Source organism: Capricornis sumatraensis, chromosome 23 (genome assembly GCF_032405125.1).
Source record: "Capricornis sumatraensis isolate serow.1 chromosome 23, serow.2, whole genome shotgun sequence".
Classification (NCBI taxonomy): Eukaryota; Metazoa; Chordata; class Mammalia; order Artiodactyla; family Bovidae; genus Capricornis; species Capricornis sumatraensis.
In genome coordinates this window covers 16,289,085-16,315,669 of record NC_091091.1, presented here as the reverse complement: position 1 = coordinate 16,315,669, position 26,585 = coordinate 16,289,085, and the positions used below count along the sequence as shown (strand labels likewise).

The following is a 26,585-nucleotide window of genomic DNA, read 5'->3' as shown; positions in this document are numbered from 1 at the left end:
GATGCTTGGGGCTGGTGCACTGGGGTGACCCAAAGGGATGGTATGGGGAGAGAGGTGGGAGGGGGGTTCAGGATGGGGAACAAGTGTACACCCGTGGCAGATTCATGTTGATATATGGCAAAACCAATACAATATTGTAAAGTAATTAGCCTCCAATTAAAATAAATAAATGTAAATTAAAAATAAATAAATAAATAAACTCCCAGGGCAGGAAGAGGTCATGCAGAATCTGGACCATCCTACCACCTGTCAAGGGTGAAGGCAGTCTTGTTGCCCAGTTGGGGCAGGGCAGGTAGGGGAGAGGAGAACACGTGATATTTTTAAATGTATATTTTGCACTTTATTAAATGCTTTTATTCATGCTATCAATTATATTTTAAAATTTCAAATCACATTAAATGTAGCTATGAATGTTTTTTAATTCTGAATAAAGAGCATGAGTTAAAAATGTTATAACACTATGCCTTAAATGCAGTTTCTCTATTCTATGAATCCAGACAGTAGAACCACTCCTAATATCAGTATCTCTGTCACTTTTGCAGTCATTTAAAGAGCCTGCATAGGTGTGTTGAACAATTCAAAATGGGTACCTCCATTTTCCCAAACCTCCTGATAGCTTGCAAATAGAAATCTTATATATTATAGTATTGGAGACATTTTTCTTATCCATTCTAAAAGTAGTGGTTGAAAGTTACTAGTTTTCCTAGAATCATTATCTTCAACATTGTATGTGGGTGTGCTAAGTCACTTCAGCTGTGTCTAATTCTTTGCGATCCCATGGACTGTAGCCCACCAGGCTCTCCTCTGTCCAAGGGATTCTCCAGGCAAGAATACTGGAATGGGTTGCCATGCCCTCCTCCAGGAGATCTTCCTTGGTTAATATTTACTGAGTTCTTGAATTGAGGTAGATCACCGTGGTGAATACATTCCCCCCAGACAGTCTCATAATTCTTGCAACAAGCCTACATGTTACATGGGTGTTATTAGTACCATTTCATGGATGGCGAGACTGGGGTATAGAGTGGTTAGGAAACTTGCCTGGGGTCCCACAGCCACTCAGTGTTGGAACTGGGATTTAAATTCAAGCCCCAGGGCTAGTATTCTCCTCCAGAGCTGCTATTTGGGGCACTAGGTGAATGCTGCCCTCTGGAACTTTGTAGGGTCCCTGCCTCTCCCAACAGAGCACAACAGTGAATCCTTGAGGCTGATTCTTATGAAAGGTGCATGAGGGATTACTCAGGGAAAAAACTGGACAGGTCCGTTGGACAGACGCTTGAATGCAGCTAAAAGGCCTGAATGCTATTTGGTCAGTGATAAGAAGCTATGAGAGAAGGACGAGCAGAGAGCTAGCTCCTGTTATTGCCACAAGGACAGGGAATAAATGCAACAATCAAATGAATTAATGTTGAGTCTTGTTAAATACTCTGTCACTTAATTCTCCTGGGAAAGGATGGCAAAATTATTAGCCAAAGTAGGATGTTTGGTTCTGTGTGGATTTTTATCAGCAGAATATCTGATTCCTTCACTGGCAAAGATAATAGGTACTTTTCAGTACTGAAGGGCCTTCCAGGTGACGCAGTGGTAAAGAATCCACCTGCCAACGCAGGAGACACAAGAGACGTGGGTTCGATCCCCGGGTCAGGAAGATTCCCCTGGAGTAGGTAATGTCAACTCACTCCAGTATTCTTGCCTGGGAAATCCCATGGACAGAGGAGCCTAGTGGGCTACAGTCCATGAGGTCGCAGAGTTGGACATGACTGAACACACACACATACGGTATTGGATTACATAATAGGTATCCTACCCTGATTGAAATAAGAGCAGTAACTAAGCTTGGCTTGAAATTCTAGAATATCATAATACTTCAAAACAATGTGAAGTAAACTTTTTTTTTGCGATAGTTATGAGATGTTAAAAAGGAAATCACACAGTATAAATCAGTAAAAACTTTGCTTTTTAATAAAGACAGTTTTGTACCACACTTTCAGTGGACATAGCATGCTTATCTCACCCTCTGGTTGGGGATCAAGCTTTTGAGAGTCCAGCAGGGAAGCCTGTCTTGTGTTTATGTGGCTGTAGAGAAAATTAGTTTCAACTCACTTGCAGAAGTAGATTTCAGAGGAAGGGATTTGACAGAGTTGTTAAACCCAGTGGAGGCAGAAGAGGAAAGCTGGGCTGATTATGTATCTGAGCACTGTCATCTTGAAATTCATTTTGGCCCCCAGAGTATAAATACACTTCAGTATTTTTGTTAGGATTGCCAGAAAATCAGCAAGTGTTCACTTTCTTTGGCCAACAAAAGCATGACTCTCTGTGCAAAAATTTTCTGCACATTTATAAACAAGAACATTTAGAAAATCCCCTCTTGCTGAGAGATATTACAACAGATATATTTAACTGTGCCGTAAAATAAAGCAGATATTAAGAACACTGTTAAGTTCATCAAGCACAGGAAAAGGTTTTATGTCTCTCTTCTGACACAAATTTATACATGTCTCCCTATCGCCAGAAAAATGCCTTCCCTGTACTGTGTTGGTCGGATGAGCATCATCCAGGCTCTCACCTTTGTGTTCTGAATTCCTTCTCAAACAAGTATTCCTGCCCCATCACCTACATTTTCTCACCACAGCACCCTGGTTTTCCATCCCTGCAGGTTACTGTACCAGTGGTCTCCAAGTGACCCAGGACCTCCTACCCAAATCTAAGGCAAAAACTTTTATCCCTCACAGAATCTCCCAGTTGGAACAAAAAAGGCAATTGGATGATCTCAAACTTTTTGGCAAACTTTTTCTCTGAAAGACCAGATTATAAATATTTTAGACTTTGTGAGCCATTCAATCCTTTGTTGCAACTGGCTTTGCAGCGAGAAAGCAACCGTGGACAATATGCAAACCAATAAGCCTGGCTGTGTTCTGGTGCAATTTCTTGTATGGACACTGATATTTGAACTTCATATCATTTTCAACCATCACAAAATATTACTCTTCTTTTAAAAAAAATCATTTAATAATGCAAAAATTATTCATATTTTACAGGCGATACAAAAACAAGTGGTGGCATAGATTTGGCCCACAGGCCATAGCTTGATCTTGGACAACCTCCCAATCCAAACCATGAGTTTCTTCCCAGTTTTGCAGAGAGCCAGCCAGGCCCTTTGTGAAATTTCTCCAGTTGTAGAAAGCTCACTACCTCCAAAGGCAGTCTGTTCCAAGGCCAAGATAAAATGATGGGCTCTAGTTTTGCCTGACCCTAACCCTACAGTCACAAAGAATAACTCAGTTTCATTTTCATGGTTACCTTTCAAATACTGAAATGGACCTATCTTGCCCACATCAGAAGTCTCCCATTTTGTCAAAACAGTCCAAGTTTCTTCAGCTGTTGCTCATTGCCATTCATTTAACCTATCGTGGGACTGTTCAGCCTTAACTGACCTGCAGCCCTCATCCTGGTGGGAGGAGAGGAGGAAGGCTAGAACATACATCAACTATCATGCAATTTAAATATTTCACGTGGTACTTTCTGTTCCTTACTATTTTTTGTCTTTGGTTGTTTCAAGAGCAGTGTGTTCGGTGAAACTAGAGAAAGACCAAGTATATAGAGTTGGAGGTGAGATTCGTTTGGGAAATGCTGATGGACTAACTATGAGTGTCTTTATTGATGGACTTCTCAGGTCTTCAATACACTAATGTGCATTGGGAATATCAACACACAAGGGAGAAGCTGCAAAGATGTTTCTGGAAGGTACTGAACCATGAAACTTTTATCTTATTTTCTCCTCCAGAACAGGCTGAAAAACCAGGATTCTGCAGCACAATTTTTAGGAAAAGCTATTCTCGGAATGTCTATCAAAATGCGAGGCTTGCAGTGGGAGTGAAAGGCAGCAATGATGAGGGGAAGAGCTTTGAACGTGGACACAGAAGAACAGACTGGATACCCAGAACCAAAATCAGAGTGGTCCTGTAAGGGTGAAACGAGATAACTCATGTGATGAGCTCTGTGCCAGTATAAAACAGAGTATAAATGTGTCACTATATGATTTGGGGTTTTAAGTATACCTTAGAATTTGCCCCCCAAGATTGGCTGTTGGTTTTTCCAGTTAAAGATTAACAACAACAAAAAATCATCTTATAAAACAATACAGAACTTTTAATACAGTATTAGCTAGAACTATAAATGTGTGTGTTGGTCAGTTGTGTCTGACTCTTTATGACCCCATGGACTGTAGTCTGCCAGGCTCCTCTGTCCATGGAATTCTCCAGGCAAGAATACTGGAGTGGGTTGCCATTCTCTTCTCCAGATCTTCCCAAACCAGGGACTGAATCTGGGTCTCCTGTGTTGCAGGCAGATTCTTTACCATCTAAGCCACTAGGAAAGCCCAGAACTATAAAAAATTTTACAGTTTTTAAAATCTTTTATAAGAAGACTAAAAAAATAAACAATTACAATTTTATTTATTTATTTGGTGGCACTGGGTCTGAGTTGCAGCATGTGGGATCCAGTTCCCTGACCAGGGATCAAATCTGGGCTACATACGTTGGAAGCATGGAGTCTTAACCACTGGACTACCAGAGAAGTTCCATAAACATACAGGTTTTTATTTCCTCCACTTCCAGGGAGTAGATTTTACATTTATATATTCAACTGATCCAAATAAACCACAAACATATGGTGATTTTACTTTTCATTGAAGAGAATAGCATTTTACAAATTACAGAATGACTCATAACAAAAAGATAAGGCAACTTTAATATGAATTAAACTAAACATTGAAAAAACTAAGATTATGGTATCCAGTCCCATCACATCATGGCAAATAGATGGGGAAACAATGGAAACAGTGAGAAACTTATTTTGGAGGGCTCCAAAATCACTGCAGATGGTGACTGCAGCCATGAAATTAAAAGATGCTTGCTCTTGAAAGAAAAGCTATGACAAACCTAGTCAGCATATTAAAAAGCAGAGACATAAGTTTGCTGACAAAATGTCTGTATAATCAAAGCTATGGTTTTTCTAGTAGTCATGTGTGGATGTGAGAGATGGACCATAAAGAAAGCTGAGTGACAAAGAATGGATGCTTCTGAACTGTGGTGCTGGAGAAAACTCTTGAGAGTCCCTTGGACTCCAAGATCAAACCACTTGATCTTAAAGGTAATCAACCTTGAATATTCATTGGAAGGACTGATGCTGAAGCTAAAGCTCCAATACTTTGGACACCTGATATGAAGAACTGACTAATTAGAAAAGACCCTGATGCTGGGAAAGATTGAAGATGGGAGGAGAAGGGGATGACAGAGGATGAGATGGTTGGATGGCATCACTGACTCGATGGACATGAGTTTGAGCAAGCTCTGGGAGTTGGTGATGGACAGGGAAGCCTGGCGTGCTGCAGTCCATGGGGTCTCAAAGAACTGAACACTACTGAGTGACTGAGCTGAATTGAACAGAAGTTCATATTATATCCTTGCATCATGGTAGCTATAGGTACCTAGGGGAGGGGCAGGAGGGAGAGAGAATAGAAGAGATGGATGTGGTGGTTGGAAAGGCCAGCAACCTTCTTGGCTGCATTTTTTGTCCAGGGCTTGTCCTTCATGTTTTCTACCCTAATGATTTCTATACAATTTTAGTGTCTATACAGCTTTTAAAGTAGGAGGTGTAATGATAAAGGAATGAAACTTGCATTTGTGTGAGGCTTATGAAATCTGAATCACAAGATTAGGGTCTCACCGTGTAAATTCATGTGGCTCAGACCCACGTGCCAGAGAAGGAGGGACCAAGACCTTACCTTCCACAGAATCTTCCCTGCTTTGACCTGGATTTGAAGCCTCACTTCCTTCCCTGCTCTGTCTCCAGCTCTCAAAGAATCTGTGGCCATGCAGCTTAGAGAGGCTAAGGCATTAAGCCAAAACCCACCTTCTCCCTTATATGACAGACCCACCTACTTTTCCTATGTGGCAGAGTTTCTTAAAACATGTTTTATGATAGGTACCAGGCCTACAGCTATGCAATACTTAAGTAAGTTTAAGAAATATTGCCTTCTAAGAGGGTTCCAATGTACATGAGCACAATAAATGACCTGAGAAGTCCTGCAATGCGTGGCATATGCGTATGCCACATGAATGCATACTGACTTTTCCTACACAACTCACTTTAGGAGATGCTGCTCTAGCCTGACTTGGTTACCCCTCAAATCCCTCAAACAAACCAGCATTTTCTGGCCTCATTTCTTTAAAAAAAAATTTATTTGTGTACTTTTGGCTGTCTGGGTCTCTGTTGCTCTGTGGGCTTGTTTCTGTTGCGGTAAGCAGGGGCTACTCTTTGTTAGAGTGTGTGGGCTTCTCATGGTGGTGCCTTTTCTCGTTGGGGAGCACAGGCTCTAGGGTGCGCCAGCTTAGTAACTGTGGCAGCTCAGTTGTTGTGGCACACGAGCTCAGCAGTTGCAGCACACGAGCTCAGCAGCTGTAGCTCCCAGGCTCCAGGGCACGGGCTCAGTAGTTGCGGTGTGTGGGCTTAGCTGCTCTGTAGCATGTGGGGTCCTCCCAGACCAGGGACTGAACCTGTGTCTCCGGCACTGGCAGGCAGATTCTTCACCACTGAGCCACCAGGGAAGCCCTGCCCTCATTTCTTTATTCATGGTATTTCCTGGGGCAAGTATTTATTGTGTAATTAGATGCATAGTGCTACATGTCTTGCAATAAAACAGAGAGTTTGGGCTGTGGGGTCATGAAAGCCTGAATTTCATCTTAGTTTAGTCACTTTCTAGCTGTGTGATACTGGAAAAATTATGTAGCCTTTCTGAATCTCAGTTTTCTTATTTGTAATAGAAAGCAGTGATTCCCATCTTTCAGAGTTGTGTGAACTAAAAGTGATTAGGTATGTAAAGTGTTTGGCGCGGTGCCCAGTGCAAGGCACAGAATTAACAGTGGTTACATTATTAATTTCTCTGTAATCATCATTATTTAAATAAATGGAATAACAATTAGACATCCTCCAACAGCTATTTGTCAAATTAACCAATTTTTTTCTTTCCTTTTTAGAGGATAATTTGACTTGCATATCAAGCATGTTTACTGGTTTTAAGAAATCATTTCACAGAGTATCTCAAGCTACACCCAGAGACAAAATGAGGAACATCTGTCAGATGACTGCATTATGGAAATTTACGTCTAGCTTAAGAACACCACATGAAGAGGGGATATGTGGTGTAAGGCAACCTGATGAGCAGTCTAATGATGTGCCAAAAGGCTTCCTGTTGATTCTTATTTGGTTTGACATGTTTACCAACAATTTGCATTTAAAAACATAAGACATGTGTATCAAGCCTGAATATAAAAATATATATATCATAGCTAATACATAACTTAATCAATATTCAAAAAAATTTTGACAGGTTTTAATAACCCAAAAGAGAACACTTAGTAGATTTAAATATCAAATACTATCTCCACATAAGAAAACAACAAACAGGGACTTCCTGGAGATCCCATGGCTAAGACTCCATGCTCCCAATCCAGGGGGCCTGGTCATGGACCTAGATCCTGCAAGCCAAAACTAAAGACCCCACATGCTACAGCTAAGACCCAGCACAGCTAAATAAATAAATATTTTCAAAAAAGGAAACAACAAACAAAACAACCTATGCACAGAGAAAATTTGAGCATGGTCTCTTTGTATGCTACAAGTCTAGGGGTTTTAGCTGATCATCAGTGGGCTAATAATTAGATGGAAAAAGTAAAGAGCAGGAGAATGACCCAGCTGCAAGAAAGAAGAGTCTCACTATTCAAAACAGATTAGGGAGCCTCATCTCTTAAGAGGGATGTTGAAAAATAATACAAGTTTGGGCAGTGTGAGGAATGCCCAATCTCGAGAGAACCAAACCAAAGGAAGGGAATTTCTATTAGCCCCCTGGGAAGAACAGGTAGAATTTATGAGGATGCAGATTTCAGTTTAAGGAAAAGTTTTAAAACAAATTGAGTTCCATCAACATAACAGGTTCATTAAAATGGAATGAACTCTGTCTTTGAAAGTTTTTAGCAAAAGCTGGGTAAGACTATGCAAGGGAGAGATTCCTACAGTTGGTGGAGATAGGAGAACATACCATAATCTCTGAAACTTTATCAGTGATAAATTTTATACTTGTTTCTGGTAAAAGCCTTCCCAGCCTCTGAGGCTCTGAAGCCCTTGGCCATGCTCGAGAGAGATGTGCCTGTGACTCTCTTCCACTCTCATAGTCCTGTGTCTCTCACATGGCAGGAATCCCCCTAGTTACTATTTATTGAGTACCTATCCTGTACTGGGAGATCTTATGCATATTAGCTTGCTTAAATGTCCCAATAATCATGTGAATTTGATAAAATTAACCCATTTCACAGGTGGGAAATATGAAGCTGATTATCAAGTAATGTGATCACTTACTTGTCTAGAGTCCCACAGTGAGTAAGGGCAGAACCTGGACTCAAAACCAGACTTTGAAACAGAATCATACTCTTTCCACTATCTATGGCACCTCTCCAATCACTCTCTCCTGTGACAGGTGATGCTTTGCACTGCCTTTTCCTAAATATGTGTATTTACTTAATATGTCATATCTTATGTGTCTAGAACTTGACTGTAAATTCCTTGAACAAAGGGACATGTCTTGCTTATTATGTCCAACAGCATCTATTTCAAGAAACAAGTGCTAATACCAATTAGCATTATTCATTTATTAACTATACATGAAAGCTATAAAGAAAGCTGAGCACGGAAGAATTGATGCTTTTGAAAAAACTTTTGAGAAAACTCCTGAGACTCCCTTGGACTGCAAGGAGATCCAACCAGTCAATCCTAAAGGAAATCCGTCCTGAATATTCATTGGAAAGACTGATGCTGAAGCTGAAACTCCAGTACTTTGGCCACCTGATGCAAAGAACTGACTCATTGGAAAAGGCCCTGATGCTGGGAAAGATTGAAGGCGGGAGGAGAAGGGGACAACAGAGGATGAGATGGTTGGATGGCATCACCGACTCAATGGACATGAGCTTGAGCAAGCTCTGGGAGTTGGTGATGGACAGAGAAGCCTGGTGTGCTACAGCCCATGGGGTCGCAAAGAGTCAGACATGACTGAGCGACTAAACTGAACTGATTTATTAAATATTTATTAAGCATCTAGTACTTAAACTCAACATTCAGAAAACTAAGATCATGGCATCTGGTCCTATCACTTCATGGCAAATAGATGGAAACAATAGAAACAGTGACAGACTCCATTTTCGGGGGCTCCAAAATCACTGCAGATGGTGACTGCAGCTATGAAATTAAGACGCTTGCTCCTTTCCTTGGAAGAAAAGCTATGATCAACCTGCTTCTGCTGCTGCTAAGTCACTTCAGTCGTGTCCAGCTCTGTGCGACCCCATAGATGGCACCCCACCAGGCTCCCCCATCCCTGGGATTCTCCAGGCAAGAACACCGGAGTGGGTTGCCATTTCCTTCTCCAATGCATGAAAATGAAAAGTGAAAGTGAAGTCACTCAATCGTGTCCGACTAGACAGCATATTAAAAAGCAGACACATTACTTTACCAACAAAAGTCTGTATAGTCAAAGCTATGGTTTTTCTGGTAGTCATGTGTGGATGTGAGAGTTGGACTATAAAGAAAGTTGAGCTCCGAAGAATTGATGCTTTTGAGCTGTGGTGTTAGGGAAGATTCTTGAGAGTCCCTTGAAACAGATGCAACCAGTCCATTCTAAAGGAAATCAGTCCTGAATATTCATTGGAAGGACTGATGCTGAAGCTAAAACTCCAAAATTTTGGCCACCTGATGCGAAGAACCGACTCATTGGAAAAGACCCTGATGCTGGGAAAGATGGAAGGTAGGAGGAGAAGGGGACGACAGAGGATGAGATGGTTGGATGGCATCACCAACACGATGGACATGAGTTTGAGTAGGCTCCCGGAGTTGGTGATGGACACGGGGTCGCAAAGAGTCAGACAGGACTGAGCAACTGAACTGAACTGAACTGAAATGGCACTTGGCGAAGAATCAGACCTAGAGCAATGAACAGGGTAAGCAGGTTTCTGACGAAAAAGTAAACAAGTCAATGGCTTCCCTGACTTTCGAACTGAGACATGATCAAGAAAAAGCAGACACCAGCAGTGGGGGAGACAGTCTTTGGCAGAGGGAACAACAAGTACAAAGGCTGCGTGGGAAAAACAAGTTCAGCGTCTTCAGGAACAGAATGAAGTCCAGTGTGGTTGGAACAGAGCCAGGTACAAAGATGGTTGGAGAAGCTGACGGGGCAAAATCAAGCAGGGTCTTGCCATTTTGGATTTCATTCCAAATGCAAAGGGAAGACCTAGTGGAATTTTTAGGAAGTGGCTCAATAGTAAAGAATCTGCCTGCAATGCAGGAGAGACAGTTTCAATCGCTGGGTCGGGAAGATCCCCTGAAGAAGGAAATAGCAATCCACTCCAGAATTCTTGCCCAGGAAATCCCATGGACAGAGGAGCCTGGTGGGCTATAGTCCATGAAGCTGCAAAGATTTGGACATGACTTAGCAATTAAACAACAGCAGTGATCTAATGCACTTTATAAAAGATCATGCTGGCCACTGGGTGGTGAAAAGGATTATAGGTTGTGCAAGCGTCAGAGTAGTACTGGAGGTGAGTTCAATGGTGACTGGCTCCAACTGGCAGGTTATGGTGACTGGCAGGGTTATGCTAAAGTGAAAAGAGGGAAAGTGTTAGTCACTCAGTTGTGTCCAACTTTTTGTGACTCCGTGGACTGTAACCCACCAGCCTCATCTGTCCATGGATTCTCCAGATAAGAATATTGGTGTGGGTAGCCATTCCCTTTTCCAGGCGATCTTCCCAACCAAGGGATCGAACCCACGTCTCCCACACTGCAGGAAGATTCTTTACTATTTGAGCCACCAGGGAAGCTCCTAGGGGAAATGCTAAGGAGTGGTCCAATTCCAGGTGTATTTGTAAGTAGAGCAAATGTGACTTGCTGATGGTTTGGATGTTGGCAGTCTGGGTAGAGAGAGTAAATCAAGAGTGACTCCTAGCTTGTTAGATTGAGCACCCAGGTAGCTGCTGAAATGAGAGGAAGGAGATAAATGGGGAAAATACTATGTGGTATGTGAAGAGGGTAGAGAGAAGGCAGTCGTTCTATTTTGGTCATATTTGAGATGCCTTTTAGACAGTAGAATGTAAGCTCTGTGCATGGCGGGGCTCTGTCTTGGTTCTTGGCTATATCCTCAGCACACAAAACAGTGCCTAGAATATAAGATGTACCTTGCTAAAAATCTGTTGAATGATAAAAGCCAAGGCGGGGCATCAAGAAGGCAACTGGATTTATGAATGTTTAAATCTCTCTGGCGAATGTAGATTCCTGGCAAAGCATAAATTTTCCGCCTTGGCTCCTACATGTGCAGTAAAGAGAGAGTGGTTTTTCAGAGAGTTGAATTAAACATCCTAACAGGGTCAGTTAAGGCAGTCCTGGAGAGAGACTCAAAATCCCAGTCTCTTTCCCACAGTGCTCAGTGTCATTCAGTGACACGCCTGATGGCAAAGAATATGGGGTCTTGAGAAGCTGCTGGAGTGTTTCTCTGAGCCATGTTAACTGTTTCCAGTTAAAAATAAATACATCTCATGTATGCCAAAATCGTATTTGTCTGTTTACTAATTTCCACTGGATGCATTCTTATTTTTATCAGTCTAGGGACTGAAGTAGTAACTTGATGCTTACTTTCAACAGAATAAAACAGGCCTCCAATGAATCTATGGCTTTGGCAGTTCTCTTTCTAGAATGGCTAAATACTAAAGGCATGATGTGAGCCTTAAGCAAGGTAAATTAGAATAAAAATATCCTGTCATAGTAATAAAATAGTTTGAATATTGAAGATTTCAAAACCAAGTCCTCCAGGACCAAACAATTAAAAAAAAATACAGAAAGAAAGAAGGAAGGAAAGAGCAAATAGGCAAACAAGCAAGCCATCACACTTAATATTTATTGTTCATTTATCTATTTAGACAATTTTCAACTATTACACTATCTCCAAAGACTGGAATCATTCCCCCCCTATTTGTTTTGGGATACAGCTTTATTCTTCTCTTTGAAAAACCTGTGCTCCTGAAGGTCTAGGGTTGTGATTCTCAACCATTGGTGGCATCAGTAATATATAGTGGAGCTTTTTAAAAATACAGATCCCCAGGCCCACCATGGATTCATACAGCCAGAATCTCCTGTGGACTAGCTCCAGGCATGTGTGTATTTAAAAAATATTCAGATGTCCATTGCTTTCATTCTGCTGATCAGCAAAAGCCACTGTTAAAGGAAATCATGTTTGATGTTTAAAGCATGAACTCAGGTGTGGAGGGGCTGATTCACAAGATACTGAGCAGGTCCTCTCCAAAGCCTTCTCCTGCTGCCCCAAATCAGAGCACAACTAGAGAACAGCCACCCCCCCAAAAAAATCCACAAAATAACTGTACTCCCAGCCTTTCAAGCAGTACAGGTGCAACCAAAGATTTTGAATTTCAAAAGCCATCCCTGTTGGGAGTATAAGTTTCATGCAAAATTGAAATACAGAAAAAGAGGAGGAAAAAGATTTGCAGGTATGGTGTGGTCAAGGAAGGAGGATAAAGAAACAAAGGAAAAAAAAAATTTTTTTTTTTGCTGCACTGCGCAGCATGTGGAATCAAACCCGCACCCCCTGCATTGGGAGCCTGGAATCTTAACCACTGGATGAGGCAAGTCCCTAAAGCAAAATTTTCATTTTATTCTCTTTTTGGCAGCCTACATTCTCAAGTACCCAGTACCTAAGGAGATTTCAAAGCCAAAAAAGGAAACTTTAAAAGCCAAAGACCTTAAATCCCATTTCTGCCTGGTACTGGGAAATGACAGTTTATTCTATTACTCTTCTAGGACAATGTTCTCAGACATCTTGCGATACCACTGTCCTACCCATTTCCAGCTCCACAGTCTGCCAGTTCAAAGGAGATGCCACATTTTCAATATCATGGAGCCAACAAGGAGGTCAACAGTATTACACATGTTGAAATAATAAAGAGTATTTGAATACTGTTGGCAAAGCAAATGGTTTAATTCAGAATAAAAGGGCACGGTGAGGAAAAAGGGCTCTTATGGCTTCTGATTCAATGGCACCAGGTTAATGACTCAAGAATACTGGCTTCAGAAGTCAGACCACCTGAGTTCAGACACTAACTCTGAAACCATGGGTCATTTACTTAGCCTCTCTGTGCTTCCATTTTATCACCTGTTACGTGAGGGGATAATAATAATAAGTGGGATCTATTATCGTTAGTTATTGTGAAAATGCAGCTATTTTAGTTTTGTTTGTAACTGACATTGAACCCAGGACTGTGTCTTGGGTCCACACTAAGTGCTTTACCCACATCATCTCTCTGACTTATATCAACCATGTCAAGTAGGTACTATTAATATCCCCATCGAAAGATGAGGGATTAGGTACTTGGCTTGAGGTTCCACAGTGGGAAATGATGGATTAGAACCCAGGCACTGTAGATAGGGAAACCTAGGATACTTTGGAAGACCACCATAAGCCAATGATTCCTCAAGAAAGCTATCAAAACTCCCCAAAGCAGGCTTGCTTCTATAAAGGCATAAATAAACACACGAGATATACTCCAGGCCATTAGGTGAAAGAAAAATGTTACCACCCGTGTCTACTGGTTTGAGTAAGTGCTATGATAATCCTAGTTTGACCTCATAGGGTCAGACTCTCTCCTGCCCGATATAGGGAGGAGCCAGAAATCTAAGCCTGATATCTACTTAAAGAAGGTGTCTTTCCCCCCTCCCTGACTTTCCTTTGGTTATAAAATGGCAGCCTATTTAATCCTTGGGGTAGAGCCCCCATGCCTTCCTGCTTGCATCTCTCACAAGTGTCCTATACTCATAAATCAGTTGGACATGATCGAAGCGACTTAACATGCACATATTTCTTTAGTCCAGAAACTTCTGAACTAAAATTTCTGTTCCCTGGGGAATGTGGCATGAAATTTCCAGGGAAATGAATACCATTTCTGCTCTCAGAGGTATGCCTCTAGGGAGAAGTGCTTTCCCAAGGAAAACTCTAGTTTTCCAAAGAGAGCTGAAATTTCCGTTACCCTGAGAGAGCTTTATTACTTACCTCATGAGTTTTCCAATATGAGGGAAAATAGTTTGTACAGCAGTCCTGAGCAGAGGATTTGTTTGGCTTTCTGAATGAAAGAGTATGAGTTGTGGGGGACAGGAAGCTTTGATAGGAAACTTTCCTAACAAGGCTGAATATACAAATTCAAAACAAATATTTTTTTTCTAAAATATTTCAAGTGAAGGAACAATTTGGTCATTGTTTTTGGTTTAGTCACTAAGACATGTTCAACTCTTTGCAACCCCATGGACTGTACCTCTCCAGACCCTCTGTCCATGGAATTACTCAAGCAAGAATACGGGAGTGGTTGCCATTTCCTCCTCCAGTGGACCTGCCTGACCCGAGCCAGGGATCGAGTCCGGGTCTCATGCATTACGGGTGGTCTCGTGCATTGCAGGCAAATTCTTTACCAGCTGAACCACAGGGAAGTTTCCATTGATCATGATGATATGTTATGCTTTTTTCTTACTATGCTAAAATGGTCTTTCCTGGGCTATGAACAGAGAGACTGGGATGTTGGAATTTGTCAAAGTGATCATGATCCCTTAAAGATTATATTCTTTGCAGCTGAAGATGGAAAAGCTCTATACAGTCAGCAAAAACAAGACCAGGAGCTGACTGTGGCTCAGATCATAAACTCCTTATTGTCAAACTCAGACTTAAATTCAAGAAAGTAGGGAAAACCACTAGGCCATTCAGGTACGACCTAAATCAAATCCCTTACAATTATACAGTGGAAGTGACAAATAGATTCAAGGGATTAGATCTGATAGACAGAGTTCCTGAAGAACTATGGATGGATGTTCCTAACATTATACAAGATGGGGTGATCAAAACCATCCCCAAGAAAAAAAATGCAAAAAGGCAAAATGGTTGTTTGAGGAGGCCTTACAAATAGCTGAGAAATGGGGAGAAATGAAAGACAAAGGATGAAAGGAAAGATATACCTGCCGCGAGCCAGCGTGAGGAATCCCACCTGTGACAAGGTCATGTGGCAGAGATCTGATGCGCAAGGTGAGTTAGATCTCAGGGTGTCCCCCTGGTATTTACTGAGCATGTACCCCCAAAACCAAAAATCTGCCGGCCTTTGTACTCTGCTTTTCCACTCTTCTGACACACTCTGGAAAAAGTCAACTCAGGGCTTTAGTCTTCTGCATTTGAAAGGGATGTTTCAGTTAAACCCCCTCTGATAACTCTCTAGCTTGCCTAACAGGTTCCCCCGGACCTCTTAAAGCTTGAGAATTGCTTGCAGCCCCCCAACTGTGAGAGGCACAAAGCTTAAAGCATCTTAAAGATACAGAGTCTTTTCTAAAGAGCTAAAAATCATATTGGTGACGGGTTTTCACGTTGACTCAATGATTGCCACCAGGCCTCCATATTCTTTATCTTTTAGGCACCTGGGAGGATGTTAATCAATGGAAATGGGATATGGAAAAAGATATATAGTAGTTTTGATGTTAGCAACGCTAGACTTTTGAGTTAATTACTTTTCTTTTGTTATAAATCACTGTACTCCTTTTACTTGTTATAAATTGCTGTATCTTTGCTATGTAAGAATGTAACTTTATTTAGTGCTTTCTGAGAGTGGCACCAGACTTTGAGAAGAACAACACATATAAGTCTTCTAGTTGACAAACCCTTATCAAAAAAAAGGCTGTAAAATGTTAATTGGCCCTTTCTGCCGGAAGATGATGTAAATCACCTAAGACTTGTGTATACAACTAGGTATGCAGAGAGAAAAGCCTGGTTTTGATAAGAGCCTGGGCTGCTAATGCTGCATAATTTTGTATTACCCATTGATCTCTATGTACAATGAAGAAGGTATAAAAGGTCTTTCTAGACAATAGAGGCCGGGCCAGTCGTTGGAAGGACTGGTTTCCCCCGTGTCTTCTCTTTACTCTAATTTCTGGCTGAATTCCCATCTGGGGCGTGGAGGCTCGCCATGTCTACTTACTTGTCCCAACTTCTAAGATCCGTAAGAGAGAGAGCCCAAGGCAGGGCACTCTCCGATATTCAAACGGACGCTGGTGGCCTAACGTAGATGGTGCAAGCTCCTTGTCTGGAGCTTTATTGGCTTTCCACGTAAACCAAGTTATTCAGCCTCTTTTCTCCACTTAATTTTCCTACTACACTATTTCTTCCTAATCTAATCTTATATTAATAAATAAATAAGTTTTTTCCCTCGCCAACGCTGTCCCCGCTTCGAACTCCCTGGATCCACTGGGGCTGGACCCCAGCATATACCCATTTGAATGCAGCGTTCCAAAGAATAGCAAGGAGAGATAAGAAAGGCTTCCTCAGTGATCAATGCAAAGAAATAGAGGAAAACAATGGAATGGGAAAGATTAGAATCCCTTTAAGAAAATTAGATACCAGGGAATATTTCATGCAAAAATGGGCTCAATAAAGGACAGAAATGGTATGGACCTAACAGAAGCACAAGATATTGAGAAGAGGTGGCAAGAATACATAGAAGAACTATACAAAAAAGACCTTCATGACCCAGATAACGACAATGGTGTGATCACTCACCTAGAGCCAGACCTCCTGGAGTGCAAAGTCAAGTGGGCCTTAGGAAGCATCACTACAAACAAAGCAAGTGGAGGTAATGGAATTCCAGCTGAGCTATTTCAAATCCTTAAAGATGATGCTGTGAAAGTGCTGCACTCAATACGCCAACTAATTTGGCAAACTCAGCAGTGGTCGCAGAACTGGAAAAGTCAGTTTTCTTTCCAGTCCCAAAGAAAGGCAATGCCAAAGAATATTCAAACTACCGCACAACTGCACTCATCTCACATACTAGCAAAGTAATGCTCAAAATACTCCAAATGAGGCTCCAACAGTATATGAAGCAAGAATTCCAGATGTTCAAGCTGGATTAAATGCCAACATCTGTTGGATCATTGAAAAAGCAAGAGAATTCCAGAAAAACATCTACTTCTACTTCATTGGCTACACTAAATCCTTTGACTGTGTGAATCACAACAAACTGTAGAAAATTCTTAGAGACAGGAATAACAGACCACCTTACCTGCCTCCTGAGAAACCTGTATGCAGGTCAAGAAGCAACAATTAGAACCAGACATGGAACAACAGACTGGTTCAAAATTGGGAAAGGAGTACATCAAGGCTGAATATTGTCACCCTGCTTATTTAACTTATATGCAGAGTACATCATGTGAAATGCTGGGCTGGATGAAGCACAAGGTGGAATCAAATTGATGGGAGAAATTTCAATAACCTCAGATATGCAAATAATGCAACCCTTATGGCAGAAAGCAAAGAGCCTCTTTAAGGTGAAAGAGGAGAGTGTAAAAGCTGGCTTAAAACTCAACATTCAAAAACGAAGATCATGGCATCTGGTCCCATCAGTTCATGGCAAATAGATGGGGAAACAGTGGAAACAGTGACAGACTTTATTTTCTTGGGCTCCAAAATCACTGCAGATGGTGACTGCAGCCATGAAATTAAAAGACACTTGTTCCTTGGAAGAAAAGCTATGACCGACCTAGAGAACATATTAAAAAGCAGACTCATTACTTTCCTGACAAAAGTCCATATAGTCAAAGCTACAGTTTTTCTTGTAGTCATGTATGGATATGAGAGTTGGACCACAAAGAAGGCTGAACATTGAAGAATTAATGCCTTTAAACTGTAGTGTTGGAGAAGACTCTTGAGAGTCCCTTGAACTACAAGGAGATCAAACCAGTCAATCCTAAAGGAAACCAACCCTGACTATTCACTGGAAGGTCTGATGCTGAAGCTGAAACTCCAATCTTTTGGCCACATGATGGAAAAAGCCAAGTCACTGGAAAAGATCCTGATGCTGGGAGAGATTGAAGGCAGGAGGTGAAGGAGATGACAGAGGACAAGATGGATGTATGGCATCACTGACTCAATGGACATGAGTTTGAGCAAACTCCAGGAGATGGTGAATGACAGGGAAGCATGGCATGCTGCAGTCCATGGGGTTGCAAAGAGTCAGACATGACCGAGCAACGGAACAGCAAGGAGATTCTGGCTGAAAGAACTCAGGCCCAAACAGTCTTTCTCTGGTCAGATGGCTTATTTATTCTTATGATCTTTCATAGAGAGTTAAGCTGCACCTTGGCACTCTTTATAGAGGGGGTGCCCTTTACACTGTTGAACTGACATCTGGTGAAACTAGATGGAAGGGACAGGCAGCACCTGAGTGTCACTCTGGGCTGCCTACATTTGTGTGTCTAGAGAAGCAGGTTGATGATGGCTTAGGCTGACCAAACACGGGAGGGTGAGGGAAGGTCACCTAGGGTAAAGAGCCAGGGAGAATCTCTCCTGAGCCTCCTGGGGTCTCAGTTTAACTGAGGGCTCAGTCTTGGGCTCGCCACCTGCCACCTGCCCTTGGATCAGAGAGGAGCTCTGAGAATGGTCTTGCTAAGACCTACTCGAAAAGAAAAACTGCTCTCTTAGGGCATGGGATGATGAATTCTGACCCCAAAGGCCATCAGTGGGTGGACAACCAGACAAAAGCAGGCCATACTGAGGAGGCATAAGGTTTAAGAACTAGTGACTCATATACCGCTTCCCCAAACCATGTTCCATCACAGCCCTTCGAAAGAAAAGGGCATGAACTCAAAGCAAGTAAGGATGCTCATCCATCTGTATTTGCCTTTCATCTCTTCTTAAAGGCACGTGATAAAGTATGTCATCTCTTTGGGAAAATTATCTACCAAAAAATGCCTCTCTGTCTCCTTCTCAAAGAGATAAGTGGCTCTGGAATTAATTCGAAGAGAAACTAAAAACAGTAAGATCAAAAAGAATGAGGACTAGAAGTAGAGGTGGGAGAAAGGAAGAAAGTGGAGAAAAGAGAAATATGATTTGAGACTGTCAGAGCAAGGGACATTGAGGGTGGCCAGGAAGTGAGCCTGCTGAGCCTGAGACGAAGGAGAGAGAACACTGGCTTCTCGGAGCTTCAGAACAAGAATATGACTCCAGAGAGGCGTCTGGGTCAAAAGGGTTCAGCAAGCCCTGCCTTCCAAACCAAGGGGAGCAGGACTGAGCCCACCCCCTAGGACCCTCTGGTGGTTCAGATGATAAAGAATCTGTCTGCAATGCAGGGTTTGATCCCTGGGTCGAGAAGATCCTCTAGAGTAGGAAATGGCAACCCACTCCAGTATTCTTGCCTGGAAAATCCCATGGACGGAGGAGGCTTGTGGGCTACAGTACATGGGGTCACAAAAAGTTGGACATGACTAAAATTAGAGATACCAAGGGAACATTTCATGCAAAGATGGGCTCGATAAAGGACAGAAATGATACGGACCTAACCAAAGCAGAAGATATTAAGAAGAGGTGGCAAGAATACACAGAAGAACTACACAAAAAAGATCTTCAAGACCAAGATAATCACGATGGTGTGATCACTCACCTAGAGCCAGACATCCTGGAATGTGAAGTCAAGTGGGCCTGAAAAAGCATCACTACGAACAAAGTTAGTGGAGGTTATGGAATTCCAGTTGAGCTATTTCAAATCCTAAAAGATGATGCTGTGAAAGTGCTGCACTCAATATGCCAGCAAATTTGGAAAACTCAGCAATGGCCACAGGACTGGAAAAGGTCAGTTTTCATTCCAATCCCAAAGAAAGGCAATGCAAAAGAATGCTCAAACTACTACACAATTGCATTCATCTCACACGCTAGTAAAGTAATGCTCAAAATTCTCCAAGCCCGGCTTCAGCAATATGTGAACCGTGAACTTCCAGATGTTCAAGCTGGTTTTAGAAAAGGCAGAGGAACCAGAGATCAAATTGCCAACATCTGCTGGATCATGGAAAAAGCAAGAGAGTTCCAGAAAAACATCTATTTATGCTTTATTGACTACGCCAAAGCCTTTGACTGTGTGGATCACAATAAACTCAGATATGCAGATGACACCACCCTTATGGCAGACAGTGAAGAGGAACTAAAAAGCCTCTTGATGAAAGTGAAAGTGGAGAGTGAAAAAGTTGGCTTAAAGCTCAACATTCAGAAAACGAAGATCATGGCATCTGGTCCCATCACTTCATGGGAAATAGATGGGGAAACAGTGGAAACAGTGTCAGACTTTATTTTGGGGGGCTCCAAAATCGCTGCAGATGGTGACTGCAGCCATGAAATTAAAAGACGCTTACTCTTGGGAAGAAAAGTTATGACCAACCTAGATGGCATATTGAAAAGCAGAGACATTACTTTGCCAACAAAGGTCCGTCTAGTCAAGGCTATGGTTTTTCCAGTGGTCATGTATGGATGTGAGAGTTGGACTGTGAAGAAAGCTAAGCCTGAAGAATTGATGCTTTTGAACTATGGTGTTGGAGAAGACTCTTCAGAGTCCCTTGGATTGCAAGGAGATCAACCAGTCCATTCTAAAGGAGTTCAGTCCTGGGTGTTCTTTGGAAGGACTGATGCTGAAGCTGAAACTCCAATACTTTGGCCACCTCATGCGAAGAGTTGACTCATTGGAAAAGACTTTGATGCTGGGAGTCCCCTCCTGCTGGGGACAGGAGGAGAAGGAGACGACAGAGGATGAGATGGCTGGATGGCATCACTGATTCAATGGATGTGAGTCTGAGTGAACTCTGGGAGTTGGTGATGGACAGGGAGGCCTGGCATGCTGCGATTCATGGGGTCGCAAAGAGTTGGACACGACTGAGCGACTGAATTCAACTGAACTGAGGGACTGACACTTTTTACTTTTCACTAGGACCCCCTTGACTACCACTGGCTTGGGGGCTGGTCTCTTGTGCCTGCTTCTGCTTACTTACAAGGATAAAGAAAAGTCACTGGCAAGTACTAGTTTTGACATCGGGCCGGAGAAGGGGAAATGGGGAGAAATTTTGCTTCCAAGCCACAGTCTAAATTGATTTTAAATGATTTATCTCCTGGCCTTCCTTAACGTAAGCCAAACCCGTTTCAGTTATTTCATGACTGTACTTGGAGTTGCAGTTTCACCATATTTTCCTAAGAATTAGTTATGCAACACTGCCCGAAAGGCATCAGGGATAGTCTTCCCTTTCCCCAACATTACAGTTAAGTCCTTATGTAAAGAGTTGTTAGGATTTGGGAAACTTCTAGCTCATGATCACATTCTCCTGACAATTAGGAGCAAGCTGCCTCAGACCATGAGGCTTTCCTGCTCATGACAAGAACTGGTCGTATTGTATTCTTGCCCAGAATGGCCTCCTCCCCTTTCCTGAGATGGTCCCCCTCTATCCCAACCACCCCTCAAGGCCTGGCCGCAAACACCAGCGTGAAGCAGAGTCTGATCGCCCACCTGGATACTTCAGCTCCCACCATCTGTGTCACTCACACTGCACATAATTTCTGCCTTTTTTGGTATAGATTTGTGCCCCTGCCTGACTACAGTCTAAGACTGGTAGCTTCTGGCAGCCACAGACTGTTACTCACTTTCCTTGGTGCTTTTCCACTATGGTCTCCTGCTTCTGAGAAGCGCAGAAAACACGTCAACTGAAAGACTGAATGCGGGAATAGATGTATTTGCCTTTCTCCTAAGTGACTAGCAATGAAGCGAGTATTCTCTCTCTTGTCTTTGAGATTCTCCCATGTTCAAGAAAAATATATCTTACTTCCATTGAGGAAATTGCACTTATTTTGTATATCCAATTCTGAAAGAACCAAAGCATGGGATAATAATGTTGTAAATTTTCATCATACATTGTTGTTCAGTCGCTAAGTTGCGTCTGACTCTCTGAGATCCCACCGACTGCAGCCCACTAGGCTTCCTTGTCCTTTACTAACTCCTGGAGTTAGCTCAAATTTATGTCCATTGAGTCGGTGGTGCTAATTTCTTATTTAAAAGAGATGTTTGACACACCAGTTTAAAAAAGAGAAGGTTATAGGATAGTAGGTGCTCAATAAATAAATCCTGAGTGAGTGAATGAATGAATGAATGGTAATAGGAAATGGGATAAAAATAGAAATGGTAAGAGAAGTAGAAAAATAGTAGATGCACAAGAAGTTAAAGGAGACCTTGGGCTAATTAAACTCCAAGTCAGAAATGCTTATTTACTACAAACTTTAACTTGGTAATTCAACAAGTAGAGAAGCAAGGCAATTGGATGAGAAGAAAACATACTTTAAAGACAGACATCTGGATCCTGACATCACTCAGCCACTGTGTGACCTTGGACAAGTGACTCAACCTCTCTGAGCTTCACTATTTTTTTAAAAAAATCTTTTAATTTTGAAGTAATTTTAGATTTACAGGAAAGTTACAAAAATACAGAGAGTTCCTATACATAGTTCACCCAACTTCTTCCAGTGTTAGCATCTTTCATAACCATAGCCCCATTATCACAACAAGGAAGTTAACATTGATACACTCATACAAATTAAACTAGACACATTATTAGAATTTCACCAGTTTCCCATCAATATCCTTCTTCTAGTCCAGGATGTAATAGGACCCCAAACTACATTTAGTTGAGCACAAAATTTCTGGTCTCCTCTAGTTTTTGACAGTTACCGTTCATGACCCTGACACGTTTAAAGAGTAGAATGTCCTTCAGTTTGGGATTGTCTGATTTTTTTTCTCATGTTTTGGTTCAAAGCCCAGGCTCTGAGACCTGACTCTGTGGGTTTCAATGTTGCTGTTGCTACCTGCCACCTATGTGACCTTTTGAAAAGAATTCCATCTCCTCGTGTCTGTTTCCCCTTTGGTAAAATGGGGTTAATGACAAGAATCTGTCTCCCAAGGTTGGTTGTGAGGAACAAATAAGTGGCACATGTTAAATAATTAGCATGACAGTGCTAGGTGACTACTAGCAATTCCTGTGAATCACGGATCTCCCTTTGAGGAATGATGCTCAGGGCATCTCTGGAACACAGAACTGTTTGGGCTCAGCCTCTAACACTCTCTTCATCCACTGGGCCTCACTGTCATGATACAACCATCACCAGGGTCATGATTGACAGGCTATGGAGGCTGCAAGGTGAGCTGCTATGGTTGGAAAGTGTTTAAGTAACAAAGGTTGATTGATCCTTTGCCAATCAGAGATATATGAGACCTAGGATATTCTCTTAGCATTTAGGTAGTTTACTAAATGACGAGGAAACTACTGTATTTGTGGAATTCAACCAACCAACAACCACCAAACACACAGACTGAAATTCTGTGTTTTAATATTCAAGACAAGGAAATGAAGTCTAAAAGAAATAAAATATAGAACAGAAAGCTCTGGGTATGGGGTTAGGCTATGGAGTGAAAGTATTCTTTAAGTCCAAGAGTGCAGCATCCCCTGACCCTAGCACTTCATAGAGACCTGCCTCTCTATCCTGTCCTTCATCCTTGGTCCAAGGTCACAGGGTGTCCATCATTGGCTGTTTTGCTCCCAGCAAGCTCCTAGACCTCTTATAATACCTCCCTTCTAGGTGTTCCCAGACTCTGGTCACACCTGTCCTTTTTAGAGGTTGCTTCTGGCAAGGCCTTGGAGGCCTTGGAGGGACTTTCTGGGGCTGAGAAATTGATGGTATACAGAGGCCAGGAATGAGGCAATTCATTGTCCTTCAAGAAAATGTTCCTCCCAGATCTCCTGACCCAGGTGTATTAGTGTTTAATTTCTGTGGGGAGAGAACTGACAATAGAAGATGGAATGGGCTAGAAGGACCCCATGGGCAAGGAATCATGTCATCAAACTCCAAATTAAGACATCTAGGCTTACAAGCACCAGGAGGAGATTATTTGAAAATGAGCCCAGGAAGAACATTTTGGCAAAGGCATACAGAAAATGAGGGGTTCTGGTTGTCCAAAGGGTGAAAGCTTGTAGAACATGGTTACACTACGGGATCAATTAGGTTGAAGGGTGGAGTGGAGTGAAAGGGAGGATGACAGTGTGTCTATCTCATTACCTGGAAAGAAAACAGTCATCATGGAAGTGTCAAGACAGACAGGTAGATGAGATAGCAGTAACAAACAAACCTAAAAGGAGAAATGCCTAATGGTCACTTACTAGCAGTTAGACAAAGACAAATATCATATGACATTGTTTATGTGTGGAATATAAAAAAATGGTACAAGTGAACTTATTCACAAAACAGAAGTAGTCACAGCTGCAGAAAACAAACTTACGGTTACCAGGGGGAGAGTGGGGGAGGGACAAATTGGGTGGTTGGGATGGACATACACACACTACTATATATAAAATGGATAATTAATAAGGACCTCTTGCATAGCACAGGGGACTGACTCTACTTAATATTCTGTAATGTCCTATAAGGAAAAAGAATCTAAAAAGACATACGTATGTGAATAGCTTATTCACTTTGCTGTACAGCAAAAACGGATACATTATAATCAATTATATTTCAATTAAAAATTAACTAAAAATGAAAACAATCACTTACTAGTGATTCAATCACAACACATCTGAGAGTGGCTTCTTACCTCATTAAATCTCATCACAAGATCTTCGAGAGCGTTGTGCTCTCCGTTCTGGGAGGTAAGAATGGATGCTGAGATGGATGCTTTGAGGCAGGGCAGGGACCTCTGGCGTTCTGTTGTGCCCAAGCCCCGGGTCAAGAAGAAAAGATAGTCAACTGGCAAGACCCTTCGGTAAATATTTTGCTCCTGCTCCATCAGGATGCTGGCGACTTCCTCTGGGAACTGGATCAGAGGCTTCAGATCAATCAGTTCCTTGCTGATCCCAGCTGAACTTGAAGGAAGGGCACTGGAATTGGCCATCGAGGTGCCTGGTTGGCGTTCTGAAATAAAGCAACAGAAGCCATGGTTACGCTGTGATTGGTAACCCCTACCACAGACATTTGGGCTTCCCAGGTGGGGAAGAACGCTAAAGAGCCAGGAGATGTAAGAGACTCGGGTTTGATCCCTGGTATGGGAAGGTGCGCTGGAGGACGGCATGGCAACCCACTCTAGTATCCTTGCCTGGAGAATCCCATGGACAGAGGAGCCTGGCTGGCGACAGTCCTTAGGGTCGCAGAGAGTCGGACACAACTGAAATGACCTGGCATGCATGCATGCTCAGCCATTCAGAATCTTACAGCCTTCTCCCCAGATGTACATCGACAGATGAAGGGATAAAGAAGTTGTGGTACATATATATACAAAGGAATAATACTCACTCATCAAAGGAACAAATTTGAGTCAGTTGAACGGAGGTGGATGAATCTAGAGCTTGTTATACAGAGTGAAGTAGATCAGATAGAGAAAAACAAATAATGTATATTAACACATATATATGAAATCTAGAAAAACGGTACTGATGAATCTATTTGCAGGGCAAAAATAGAGACACAGATGTAGAGAACAGGCTTGTGGACACAGTGGCAGACGGTGAGGAGAGGGTGAGACAAACTGAGAGGGCACTAAAACTTACACATTACCATATGTAAGACAGATAGCTAATGGGAAGTTGCTATGTAACACGGAAGCTCAACCCGGTGCTCTGTGACAACCTAGCAGGGTGGGTTGGGGTGAGGGGGGAGGGAGGTTCAAGAAGGAAGGGATGTTTGTATACTTATGGCTGATTCACGTCATTGTATGGCAGAAACCAACAGAGCATTGTAAAGCAATTATCTTCTAATTAAAAATAAATTTTAAAAAATCTTATAGGTTTATCAACTCAAGTTTCTGCTTGGTGAATAGTTCTATAGTATCTCTCCTGTTACGGAGACCTTCCTGATATCTGTCTTGCCCCCCTCCCACTCTTTGGTTTTCCATTTTCAGAAGCAGAAGTGATCCAGCACACGATTCCCTAACCAGTTCACTGTGACACTCTGCAGAGTATTAGTGAAGGAGAATGTACTATTTGCTTCCTCACCCTCCAGGGCTAACCGCCAGTCTGAAAGGGAATGAGGGTGGGCACAGGCAAAGCAACTGAAATGGAAGAGGAAAGAAGGCTGTAGGGGGAGGAGGCCTTACACATACAGGGATGTGCACTCTGTGTGCGAACACACCAGAGAACTAGGGACCCTCCGCACACCAGATTTCAAAACTTCACGGTCTACCCTGCCAACATCCCACCCTCAAAGATGCCAGTTCCACTGAGATTTACCTGGAGGTGTGCAGGAACAGAGAGCTTCCCTGATGCCTCAGACAGTAAAGAATCTGCCAGCCATGCAAGAAACCTGGGTTCGATCCCTGGGTTATAAAGATTTCCTGGAGAAGGAAAGCATAACCGACTCTAGTATTCTTGCCTGGAGAATCCCATAGACAGAGGAGCCTGGAGGGTTATAGTCCATAGGGTTGCAAAGAGTCAGATACAACTGAGCAACAAACACTTTACTTTCCTTACAGGGACAGAACCACCTGTACAAGTAAGGAAGAAATAGGTAATAAGGAGATGAATCTAAATAAATAAAATAAATTTTATTCTCCGCTTCACAACTGATAATAAGAAGGTGGTAGCAGGAAGAAAGGTAGCAAGTGCGTTAGATAGAAGTC

At 42.2% G+C, this 26,585-nt stretch overlaps 1 protein-coding gene across 1 annotated transcript in view; it reads right to left on the bottom strand.

Moving 5' to 3' along the window:
• PLCE1 (phospholipase C epsilon 1) overlaps window positions 1-26,585 on the bottom strand; it is a 329,527-nt gene that overhangs the window by 135,641 nt on the left and 167,301 nt on the right. Inside the window, exon 3 of the mRNA XM_068961526.1 lies at window positions 24,570-24,886. Coding sequence (XP_068817627.1) covers window positions 24,570-24,886 — 317 coding nt within the window. The remainder of the gene's footprint in view (window positions 1-24,569; window positions 24,887-26,585) is intronic.